The sequence below is a fragment of the Oryzias latipes genome, chromosome 16, assembly GCF_002234675.1.
Source record: "Oryzias latipes chromosome 16, ASM223467v1".
In the NCBI taxonomy this organism is placed as follows: Eukaryota; Metazoa; Chordata; class Actinopteri; order Beloniformes; family Adrianichthyidae; genus Oryzias; species Oryzias latipes.
Genome location: NC_019874.2, coordinates 7,084,192 through 7,097,281, shown reverse-complemented (window position 1 = coordinate 7,097,281; position 13,090 = coordinate 7,084,192). Strand labels below are relative to the sequence as shown.

Sequence of the window (13,090 nt, the reverse complement as noted above, 5' to 3'; positions counted from 1 at the left end):
GTGCATTTCAGCTGAATGTTTGACTTTTTTTCATCTGAACCAACATCTCAACCGCTCCTGATGGGACAGGAGACAAATCGACTGATGAGGAAACATAAGGTTTTTCAGAAAGAACAGGAAGAAGCAGCAGCCAGCTGAGCTCCTCTGCCCCGATACTCAAGTCCGTTACCCAAATGTGACTTGGCAGTTCTAATCAAATGATTTAGCACATTAAATCAACCTTTCCCCTCATAATCAGATTATGAGCACACAACACAGCATCTCCGCTGCATACAGTATACCTTAACCTCTTAATATGTGCAACCTTGTGTCAGTGATTTCCCCAGCGATGGACACAGTATCATGTTAATTATCACTGCCATCTGGTTTGAGCAGAGGAAAAAAAAAGCTTTCTCTTCCTCTTGCAGATTTGTACCTGCCAATCAAAGTCGGCTTCAAACGAGCCACCGGGGCTCAGGAGGAGCACAGAAGAAGCACGCTCCAGTCTCAGAGGATTTAGGAGTGGCGTTAAATTAATCTTGAGCTGGCAATTTGACTCTTCTCTCGCACTGTTTTGTTGCTTCTAACACACATCATTATTGATTTTGGTGTTGAGCTCCTAATAAGGCCAGTAAAAGCTGTTTGTGGCTGGTTAACATGGTCATTTTAGAGGCTGTGTCGGGAAGGGACACTGGCAAACCTTTAATAGGTTTCTTGGGATTTTTTTTTTATGTTAGGAGAGTATTAGCAGCTATTTTGGGATAATTAACACTCTTTTTTTTTAACTGTGACACCTTTAGGCCTCCCTTCTGACTGCAGCCCAAAAAATCTGGATGTTTGAATCCTGGCCAAAGCTGCATATGCAAAGCAATACAGAGAGAAGAGGGCAGGTGAACGGACGATAGAAGGACCAAAGAGACGAATCCAGGACCCTCTTGGTGCAAACGCTCTCCTCAAGGTGAACGCCTGCTGACCCGTCTGCCACAGAAATTATTCCGTAGTTTCAGACTCCATTCCAAACTTGTGGAATTGGGTTACAAGATAATTTCACAGGCCACTTGCTTGTCTTCCTTGGTAGTCCAACTGGCTAATTGAAGAGAGTGATTTCCAGTTTGGGCAACTATTCAGAAAATAGCAGTCAAAATCTGAATTATTTGAATTGCTCTCTGCTTTTCTGTCTGTCTGACCAATTTTTTTTTAAATATACAGTCTGAATATTTCTTTTTTTCTTCCCCAGGTTGCCTTATTGCCAGCAAGAAACTCTTGTTACTTCCTGACAGTTTATCAATTATTAATAGATAAATAAAAACTTACCCCCCCCCCCCCCAAAGATTTATTGTTTTTTATTAGTATAAATTAAAAACCAACTAATTCCCTAAAAATTATAATATTATGTTAAACTGAGTTAGAAAAATACATTCAAAAATATATTCTTAAAGTATGAGGTCAATACTTTTTTAGTCAAACTAATCCCCAAAGTGCATTCTGGGAAAGTAGTGGTCAAATTGCAGATAAGCTCTTTTACTTTGGCAGGATAAATAAGTAAAATGGATTATTTTTATTTTATTAAAAATAAATGAGAATAACCTTGTTGTGAGAAAGTCATTTGAGAAGTAAAATGTGAGAATGTTTTCAGCTTTTTCTCTTTTTTTCAACAGTTGTTTGCGTGAACCTTCATGCGTTTCTGCGGTCAGAGCTTAGCTCGCCACAATTTACCCCCAAACAAAAACGGGCGCTAATGAAGGGCGCCGCTAATTAAAAGAAGGGTGTAAAAGCGATCAAGTAAGTTCATGGTGCCGCGGCTACGGCGCCCGGGGAGGAACAAACCTTATCTTCAAACAAAAGCGCGAAACGCTTTCACCTCCCCAGTCAGTCCGTGCGGATCGCGGCGAAGCGCAGCCTCATCACGGAGACCGGTGCTGAGGAAAGAGGAAGGGAGGACGCCACGGAGAGAGGGAGGGCTGCGGGCGTGCGTTCGCGCGCGAGCGCGTGTGTTCGTGTGTGTGAAGGAGAGAAAGTCAGAGCCAGAGCCAGAGACGAGAAAGATAAAGGAAAGACAGACGGAACGATAGATCCGTGCGTAAAAAGCGCCCCTTCTTCTTTTTCTTCCCCACTTTTCATTAGAAAAATAATAAAAGTAACAAAAACAGAGAGAAAGACAGAGCGTGGATGAAGCAAAACCTATCGATCAGTCAGTACTACACCTGGATTCACTGACCGCCGCCGCAGCAGGCATGTCCCGAAGGAAGCAGAGCAACCCCAGGCAGATCAAACGTAAGTTTCTCTCCTTTACTCGCCGTTGCGCCGCATTTTCAGCCTGCTCGGAGTTTGCGGGATATTGGAGCGACAGTGACCCCGTGGAGGCTGAGCTGTCGGCGCTCGTGCGCTGCCTGTCACGGTCCTCGGGTCTCCCTCCGCGCGCTCCTGTTTTCTGGAGATGATTTACAGTCCAGACCCCGGTGCTGCTGCAAAACTTTCCCCTCTGCGTCCAAGTTCCAGAAAGGACAAAAAAAGATTCGGTTTTTATCCCGGTATGCTGCTCAGTCAGTCGTTGTTTAAATCCTCCTAAAGTTTTTTGATCGCCTATATCCAACTGGATTTTTAAGCTCCATTATTTATAGTGTTAAAAACGCACAAAAAATCTGAGCAACGACAGAAGCAAAAGCAATATTTAAAAAAAAAAACTTTATATTTTAATCATTAAATTTGTATTATTTGTAACAGACTCTAATAGGGGTGTTTTTCCAACTTTCCAACAGTATTCTAGTCTTGGCTTCCCCTTTCCCTTCATGCATTTCTTCTTTCAGATGTTTGAATAAATACTTACATAGATCTCCTGAAAAATCTCACTGCAGTGTTTAAATGTTGAGCTCCTGTGTCAAAACTGTGGATCCCAAAGACAAAAAAAACAACAACAAAAAACACACTAAAACAAGTTACATTGTTATTTATTTTCATTAAAATAAAAAGGGGGAAAATAACATGATGAGAAAACAAAAACTCCTGATATTTTGAACCTTTTATGACAATCTTATTGTTTCATCTTTGGTTGTGTAAAGTTGATGTTCATTTTGTTAAAGTAGATCTGGAGCGAGATGCTGATCAGCCTGGATCAAATTGGATGATATTTTACACCTGAATTTGTATTTTCTTAAGGACTTTTCTGACATTTTGTGGATTCCAGAACCTGCAGACGTTTAGTAAATTCTGAAGTCATTCCTCAGATGCAGCTGACAGTGTGTGTTGGGTGTGTGTGTGTGTGTGTTTACTTCCACCGCTGTGTGTGGCTGCTGAGAGCAGCGTGGATTACCATTTTTTGCTCTGACAATCATCAGAACTTCAAAGATGAAGTGATTTGGATGTTTCTGGATGGGTTTGTGTTTGTTGATGCTGCCATGGATGCACAGATGTGTGTGAACTAATGAGGATATCAAGTTTATATTTCTCAAACCATTAGAGAATTGTATGAAAATGTTTTAAAACATATTTTTCATTTAATTTTTTTGGTTTTCTTAGAGACAAAAAAAAGCTGGAATTAAGTATTATTTTTCTTTTTTTTAAATTTGTATTAAAAAATTAAAAAGTTATTTTTTTATGTAGTTACAGAACTATTTGGAATTTGATCATAACCATGCGTTTACATTTTTAATTTATTTTCTTTTTCACTAAAATGAAACAGTTTAACAAAACATATTATTATTACTTTATTTAGGTTCCTTCTGAATGTTTGTGCTTTTAGCATCCTCTACAAACTGTTTCCACAACAACGTATGACGTGACAGCGCCTCTCATTCTGCGGACCAATCCTGTGGTGGGATCCAAATTTTAGTTGCCGTGTGAAAGTAATGTATCGTTTGTGTTCTTTTTCAGCCACTGTGACCCAGCCCTTTGTGAATTAGCATGTCACGTGTAAGAGCTTGTTAATATGGAGTTAGTGTGCAGCCGGATAATCAAGCACTGGTTGGAAACAAAAAGGTCACCAAGAGCCTAGATCCTCTCTTCTTCCCCGGGAACTCTGGGTTAAAAAAAAAAAAAGTCAGCACAGACAGTCGTTCTAAAGGACAAAAAGGTTGTTGGGCTCTGTGCTCCCTCTCCCCCGCCCCCCCACCTTCCTCCTGCATACATTGGACCGTTATCTAAAATTGTGATTTATGCAGTATTTTAATATTTTGCTTATTCTTTCCCCTTGGGTGCTCTCTGAGCGGTGATAAAAAGGCAATGCTGAAAGAGCACCATTAATTTGCTCCGATGACTGGGGAGATAAGGCCAGATAATGGGAAAGATAAGAGGAGAAGATATACCATCAGAGCCCCGATTATTACCATTAAAATTCCAGCCCAGCAATCTGCAGCTGGCTGATAATTTCTTCTCCGTTTCCACCACTTCGGATGATAAGGCAAAAAATAGTCAGTCATTGCTCCTTGATTACGCTGCCTGGATATCCCGATAATACTCTGATAAATTATGTATTTCCCCCCTTGTTGTTTCTTTTCTCTGTATGTTGCATCCATAAGAATATATATATAAATATATGAAGTGTAAAGTGGTGCCCCATTCCCATCTTGTTTTTCTAGGGAAGTAAGAGATCCCAAAGCTTTTCTATTGTAATAAGAGTTTGATAGAAAGAGGAGATAATGGAGGTGTTTTGTGCAGAAGCACATATCAATGTTATCAGCTCATCTGTGTGGGCCAGCTGCTAGCTGCTGTTGTTTTTAGCCTTATCACCTCATGCCAATATGCCAATAAAAGGTTTTTGCTGGTGTGGAGGAGAGGGGAAAGCGTGCGACGGAGGAAGCTGACTGCAAAGATGAAAATATGGCCGATGCTCGGCGGATTGCGATTAGCTGCCGCACGGTGATGAGTGAATTCAACCGAGCTCCTCTCTAACAGCTCTTCCTCCTCCTCTTCTCCCTCCTCCTCCTTTATTTGGGGGGTATCCATACCTCCACTCGCTCTGAGAGGAGAACATTTTGATACTTAATAGGATGGGAAGATATGAACAGGGACCGAATTGAAACCCGGCTCCCTGTGGGTAATTTTTCTGGAGAATTGCCCCCAAAGTTTTGCACCGTAAAGGGGAATCTGGATGATGTAGAGAGCCTACCTTCTCCTGCGTGTATGGGAGCTTATTGAAGAGGCCTGGCGAGGCCAGGCCTGGATGTCTAATGTCAAATGTGCTTATTAAACTGACTTAGTGCTCTCCTTGTTTTGCTGTTGTCTTGCCCATATGGGAGAATGCATGCTGCCTCTCCTGTGTTGAACTAAGTGAGGGAACGGAGGCCTGCACTGTAGTCCTGCCTGTGAGTTTGTATAGCAGCAGAGTGGCACATCTCCAGAGTAAATGTCATCTTATCCAAATATATCATCTGCTCTGCTTGTACAAGAGTTTTCATTTTACAAAATTTCAAATTCCACTATGAAACAAGAAAAAAAAAAATCAAAATTCATTTTCCAAAATTCAAATAATTAAGAGGAGATTTTTTTTTTTAATGAAGCTGCTATTTGACTTTAATCTCTGCATACTCTGACCTATACGTAACCTTAACTTGGACGCAGTGAGAAACAGCAGGAGCAGAGCGTCACAGCAGACCAGGGCTGTCTGTTCAAGCTAGAAGTCGTTTTTTTTATCACAGCAACCATTTTTTCCATCTCCGCTCTACAGTTAATCTCTCAGCTCCTTAGCATAAGGCCACTTTATGTAACGTCAGCACGCTGTTTATCATATCAGGTGACATTTCTATCTTTGAGGGGCATTTATCAGAGGCAGATTACACTAGTAAGGGATAAGGGGGAGTGTTTACTGAATTGACTGCCAACATCCTGTCTGATTGTGTGTTTGCTGGAGTATACGTTGGTGCCTGTACAGTAGGCATGGAGAGCATGGGCTGGTGTGGCTTTTTCACAGAGCTGTTAGCTTGTTGTGCTTTCTATTTTGTGCGTTTCACCAATCTTTCCTGCAGTTGAGCCTCTGTCTTGAAAACAGTCGTGGAAGTTGTATACTGTACGTTCACCTTTGGCCTGCAAGTGCTGGCAACTTTAGTAGTCAGATGTTTTGGGGGTGGAGACTAAAAAAAGAAACAGCCCTATTGCTCGCCAGCTTCCCTGTGTAGTTAAGGGTCTTCCTTTCATTTGGTGACAATCTCGGCATGTCTCCTGTGTTTCTCTTGTTGATTTCTGTCAGAAGAAGAATGGTTGTTGAATGCCAACTTTCCCTCAAACATCTGTTCCCTGCCAATAACAGCTTGTGCCGTTGCTTCGTCTTAGCGGAAGGATCCCCAGTTGCCTCCTCACTTTTGACACAAAACAACAATGCGGATGAATGTCATCTCCTTTCAGTTTTTTTGTCTGTGTCACAAATAAAATGCTTTCTGCAGAGGGAAAGTCTTTGAGCTTTCGTCGCTGACGACATGAGAGCTGCTATAGGGGAAGAATGCAGCTGCTGCCTCCTTTCCGTTGAAAGCAGTGTTGTGTAAAGTGTTTGATGGTGTGGGGTTGGCAGCCCGCGCACCGACGGGGCTTGACTCTGCCCTCGGTGTCGCCGTGGCCCGCGGCGCCCGGACGGCAGAGTGAAATGTGGGCAGGGTTGCTGCAAAGGTGGAGGTCACTTCCTCTCACAGCTTCCTCTTTATCTTCCTCTTTCCTGAATTCCACTGCTATTATTCCAATAACGGCTGCTTCAAGCTGCGGTTGCTGTGTTTTCCACACAATGGTTGTTTTTGGCACTGAAACCAAAATGCAAAATTCTTAAATTCATCATTACTCTCCTTGCTCATTTTCTTCCGCTTTATTCAGATTTGATATTAATGGTGTCCACGGAGCCCAAGGCAACAATTGACTTTCAGCCTGCTTTAAGTTAATAGCCTTGTCTCTTCCCATGTAGGGATCAATACTGGTATTAATTAATCACCATTATCAGGAGCAGGATCTAGTTCCATTTGTTGTTACATCAGCAAAATATCAATAAAGAAAGTGTACTCCCTGATCGTCATGGCAACTTCATCTCTTAGGTCAAAGAGAGTTTATCTTATCTTGCTTCTGAGAGTGGCAAACTGCTTAGGAATCTGGTTTAGACTCACAGATGATCGATTTAAGCTTTATTTCGCCCCCAACCTTGTTGTTTTGCAAGAGAGGGGGTGAAAAAAAAATGCGAGAGGCAGTAATCTAATCACAGGTAAGATGTAAGATTTAAATATTGATGTGCAAATGCCATTACAGCAAAGAGGGCGTCTGGTGTCTCTGCTGTTCAAGTACGTCCTTTTAACACCCAGACAAAGCTTTGATTATCAAAGGTGTCACAGTAGAGTTTGGATGTAAAGCGGACAGTGTGGGACTGCAGAGGAGATGAGTTTCCTGCTGCCACCAGCTCTGAAGGCTCACAGAACACAGTCCACATCCTGCAGGCCTCCGCCTGAGCAACAATAGGTTTGTGCACTTCAAATCCACGATGCACTGATGTGTTCAAGACCCGAAAGTCTTTCAGGTGTTGCGTTATATTCCAACAGATGAAGGCAGATGCTGTGATATACGGAAAAAGAAAAAGTTTACCTCACAAAATGCTTCTGATGTCATATTTCTGGTTTCTTTAGAAGCGGAGCAGTGAGGGGTTACCCTAGATATGCTTGAGATTAACAGCATTCTTCTTGATCTCAGTGGTTTATGGTTTCTTTCTCAATTATTTTTTTATTGTTATCTAGATTTTCAGTTTAAACTAAGAGTTGCAAAATGTACCTGATTTATTGATCACCATTTATTGATCATCATTTGGGTTTTAAACATTTTAATACTTTCAAAATTTTGTGGGAAGACAGAAATCTTAGCAGTAAAGGGTTGAATAAAATGATAAAAAATTATGTGACAGTAAAAACAAGTGTTTTGTATAAAAATATTAGCAGAGATTTTTTAGAGGTTGTAAAGTAAGGTTGCATGTGGTTCATGCAGAGGGTTGGTGAGAAAGATTCTAGTTTTTTTTTTGTCATTTGCTTTCTTTGCAATAGCATGATTGAATAAGACAATTGAGCGTCGAGCTGCAGAAACACTAAAATTATTTTTTACGGTCACTTTTTTTTCTCAGTTTTTACATTTTTCAGATCAGTTTTGCTTTGCACAGAGCAGAAGTGCATACTTTTTAACATCTTCTGGCACGGTGAGACACAGAGTTGTGTGATTGAAGTTTTCAGTGTTTCAGAGAGTGCAGCAAAGTATTTTGTGCTTGATGGAGGCAGGGCTGGGTGCCTGGATGTACCGCATCATGCAGCAGAATGCCCCTCAGGGTGGGAGCAGGGAGCACGGGGCCTTTTTTTCCCTCGTTTTGCCTCCTGGACACAATTGCTTCATTTAACATTCTCTATTTGGCCCCTGCCAAGAGGGCAAATAGCCAGGGTGAGTAAGAGAGGCTTCCACACATCATGAATTCTTCTTTCATTTGACTTGCACAGTCCCTTTTCACCTTGGAGATGCACATGGATGTGGAATGAAGATATTGCTCAATTAAGGGGATTTCTAAGGTGGCTCCTGAGCTATTGCGGTTATTTTTCTGTGCCATACAGAGGTTTGGATGTATCATGGATATGGATATTGAGTTCATCACATTTGTGTGATGCTTTGACATCTCCATCTTTATAGCCCAAGAGAGACTCTGCTCTTTTCTCCATCACATTCAAGAAATAAAAGTCCAGGGGTTGGAAATCTGTCAGTCTTCTATTGCTGGCTTATAAATAACTTTTGTGTGTCTTTTTTTTGTCTCTTTCAATCAAATTAAGCATGGTTGATCATAACATTTTCACGGGATGTGTCAAAACTGCTCAGACGGTTTTGACTGAATCTTGGATGAGACACGAGGGAGAGGGACTGCTTGGAAACATGACTCATGTCTTGCAGACGGCACATTGTGTTGTCAGCAAAATACAGTGAAACGAGCTCCGAGTACGATGGGTAGAAATTGTTTCAGCAAATTAAAAACAAAAAAAAAAACAACTACTGAGCTGATTAAAAGAAAGATAGCAATAAACAGGGGGAGTTGGCTGACAGCAGCAGAGCGGGATGGTAGCTGGCACGCAGGAAAGTGACGCCCTAATAGATGTTCGGTCTAAATCTCAGGCTTGGCAGGAATTACTGCGGATGGGCTTGCAGGGATGTGGTGCACAACTTTGCACGGGGCTGAAGTGCACCAGGCTGCATAGTTCAGGGAACGTTAGCAACAGAGGATTAAGTAACAAGCTTTTCAGTTCAATTTGTACATCAGCATTTCCCTCCTCAAAACACACAGCGTCTCAAGGGTTCAGTGGAAAATCACTAATGACAAAGCTCTGTAAATAGATAAACAATTCGTGTCAAATATGTTGAAAATATAAAGCAAACTTCAAAACAAGTTAATACTTTAAAGAGGCTGTGTTTTGATGTGCACCACTGCAAAGCTGGTAAAGCTGTTGACAGCGCAGCTTACACGTGATGTGATCAGAGGCCGTATCTGCGCGCATGTGATTAGCACGGAGAGCTGCAACAGAGTCATAACAGAGCCATTTTCCAGCAGGAGCACGTTGATGAAGATCACGTCCGTGTAAACTGTGCACATCGGATGGGTTCAAGAGTGGAGGAAAGAGACCGGATGGAGTTTAAGAGAGATCCTCTCAAAGCAGGTTTTTAGGAAGTCGTAGGGGAAAATGCTGCTGGCGTTTTTTCAGAATCAGCCAGCTTTCTCTTTTTGTGTGTTTCAAAGAAAGCTTATCTAGTAATTACTAAAAACTGTTGACACTGAGCAAATGCCGTAGCCGACTAAAATGCCTTTTTGTCTTATGATATCAGATTGGATTTTTATCTGAGGTCCATGCAGTCATGCATCCCTGAAAATGGAAGATAAGAGACTCCAATTCATTATTTTAGCATGACTTTAGAATTAAGAGGCTCATTTCGAAAGAAGTCATTACACTTTCTGTTTTTTAGAAGGAGGGGGCTGTAAAAATAACAGATTGGATGTTTTTATACTTCTGTTTGAGCTGAGGACGTGTCTGGGAATCCCAAAGATGTGAATTTAACCATAATCAAGTTTTTTTAAGCTTCAGAAAGGGGATAACAACTGGGTCAGATGATAAGCTCTGGCAAAACAGGGGAAAAAAATTCCTGTGGCAGACGAGGAGAAAATCTGATTGATTGATGTCTGCTGGATTTGCTAGCATCACAAGCCAGTTGACAGTTAGTTTGGGATCAGATGATTTCACTCTTCAGATTGAGGCTGAGGGGGTGCTAGGCAAATATGAAGGACACAAAGGTCAATGGCTTTTCTCCTCCTCTCTGTATCTATCTCTCTCTGGCAATAGCTTGCTTTGACAAACTCTAATATGTTGCTAAGCTTTGTGGCGGCGGGACACATGGTCATAGTTTGTACTGTAATATCCTATAGCTGTAATCTCACCAGGCGTGATTGAAAGTGCTGCTGCGAGCAGGGACCCGCTGACATCATCAGCCGGACTGGCACCCCCCCCACTAGTTTGGACTGAGTTTCCTTGTGGGATCGAATAAGTTAAACAACAGCTTCAGCTCAAAGGGAATCTGTTATTGTAAGCAGGATCTGATAAAGAGGGTTTGTGCGCTGAAGAGTTCAAACTGGAATCTGCAGCGAGTGTGCCTCTGGTTACAGAAATCGCTGAACATGGAGCCAGGGCAAGAGGATGATGGGAGGCAGATTGTAAATAAACACCCAAAGTTTTCAGGGCTTCTTCCTCGCTCTCAGCTGTTTTGCATACGTTTCCCAAGCAGCATTTGAGCCTCAGCTGCTGCTGAAACTGTGTGCAGCAGAGCCTGCTCTGGAGTCGGCCAGTCTTGGATGAAATCTATTATAAAAACAAAAAGCCTTTCATGGTCGACCTATTGTTGTCAAGAAAAAAACACAATTAAAATTAATAAGACAGGACGCAAATGCCCAAGTTGATATTTATTCTGCTGCAGGTCTTGGGTCCTCTGAGGGTTCATCTCTAAGAAACATAACAGACACATCCATTAGCTTTATGCTGGGCTGCTTTTAAGATCAAGGTCTCACTTGTAATGAAGTGGCTATGCAAATCCAAGTCCAATTCTACTGTTATGAATCACTTGTTTTAATCAAGTTTCCACTGAAAGAAATGTAGCCTTCATTCAGAGGCACTAACCAAACAATAAAAACGGATAATCCGGAGACAATTCCCGTCCAAATGGAACCGGACATCATTTAGAGGAAGAGACAACAACTCTTTGTTTGTTTGAAGTGGTTGATATGACAACCTCCTTGTCAAAGACTCAGGACGAATAAAAGGGATTTGTAATTACCATAATTATCTCTTATATGTTTTCACCTAATGATGTCCATTAACTGCCTAAGGCTTCATTATGGACTGCCTCACTGTAGGTTGGCATGCACTGGTAATGCAGCATGTTACATTACACGGCAGGCAAGTAATGAACTTCTTTCATCGAAGATGTTTATCGAGCAGCGCGTCTGGGGGGAAAAGCCAATACACTTCAGCTTTTTGTTACAGTTGGATTATAACAATTCTCAGAGTTCCCACTTATCTTTTGAATTTTCTCCACATGTGATATCAACCCAATTGGCTTCATGTCTAAACAGGATGGCGCTCTAATCTAGACCACTGTTCGTTTCATGTAAAACATCTCATTTTGTGGCTTAGGCTGGTGGCTGTCTTATCGTTACATAATTGGCTGCCCTCTCCCTGATTTTCTTTGTGGCAATTTATTTAAATTCCCCCATGTTTATATACTCGCTGTCTCCTTTCATTCACAGTGATTGCCTTTTGTAAGTTCAAAGACTCATCTTTAAGACTTTTGGCAACTTTTTAGATATGAACTCACTTTGGGGAGAAAGAGTTTTGTGGATTTGAAGGTTGTCTAACCCCATCAGTGATGCAGATGTCGGGTTTTTAGCAGTCCACACCTCGGCTGGTGCAGCGTTTAGGGGGCAGGAGCTGAATGCACGCCTGCTGTTGGGGTCTTGGGTGCTGCATGTGGCTCTGCTGTTGTTGTTGCTTCGGTTTTGGGGTCTTTGTCCGCCACACATCAGCATATCAGCAGTGTCTCTGAAGCCTGCCTGTATAATGCACCATTTACGGCTTTGTGGCGGGAGATGGCGGCCTGGCGGTGGAATAGCTCCAGGCCTTCCCTTCAGTGAGTGGATTAACAGCGGCCTGCTTTAGCGCTCTCTGCCGCGGTGTGAAATCGGCCCTGCTTCAGCGCCGACGATGAGACTCCTTACCCCCCCCCCCACCCCCCCACTCTGTTTCCTCACCTCATGCAAAGCCTCTCCCAGCCATCTGTGAAATGTGGAAACTCTGTCTAAGTTGAGTTCAGATCCCATCCCCTCCGTCGAGCTGCGGCCAGGAAGCAAATGGGAAGGCAGTCGGCATGGGGGGGTGGGGGGTGCAGCGGAGGAGGGTGGCGATTGGGGATCAGCTCACTGATGTCGTGCCGCGTGTGCAGGAACCCTGCCTGTTCTCCGCGGGCGAATTGGAGGAGGGTCCAGGCCTGGGTGCCGGCCGAGAGATCCCTGGTTCCTGCTTGCGGGTCCAAATCCCCTCTCTGTGTGTGTCTGCGTGGAGGCGAGGCGGTGGCACGGCTCCCATGAGCCCCTGCCCAGTCCTTTGAAGATAAGATGGTGATACAGACTCCCTTTCGGTACGACGCTAACCGATGGTCTTTGTGTGACACACATGCCTCTCTCCGCTGGAGCCTGCAGCTGAAACACCTATGGTCTTCACTGAAACGAATTGCCTGCATGGCCTCTGGTCAAATTAGATTATGAATGGGTGACAAAATCTAGATCGCATGTTTGGGATATTCCTTTTCTCCAGACACCATTTCATGCTGATAACGTGGAGTTGTGCTCTGGCTGATGCAGTAGTTCCATTTGATTTTCCTCCACTAAGAATCACTCAGGAGTCTCACCGCTGACTTCATATCTTTTTTTTTTTTCATTTTTCCACTGCAACTAGTTGTCATCACGGCTCTGCTGATTTCTCTGCTATCTGCACCAAGCTGCTCTTGATCATGACAGCTTTTCAAACACAATTCTCCTCTGTATTTATATCCATATTTTGTGGCACTCTCAGGCAAATTTTCCCACTTCTGG

General features: G+C 42.8%; 1 protein-coding gene across 2 annotated transcripts in view; it reads left to right on the top strand.

Moving 5' to 3' along the window:
- The first annotated feature begins 1,844 nt into the window (after positions 1-1,844).
- The window catches only part of zfpm2 (zinc finger protein, FOG family member 2), a 117,535-nt gene continuing 106,289 nt past the window's right edge, over positions 1,845-13,090 (top strand). For both annotated transcript variants that reach the window (XM_011484912.3, XM_011484913.3), the window contains exon 1: positions 1,845-2,253. In XM_011484912.3, the coding sequence (XP_011483214.2) occupies positions 2,214-2,253 (40 nt within the window). In that variant the 5' untranslated portion in view covers positions 1,845-2,213. The remainder of the gene's footprint in view (positions 2,254-13,090) is intronic.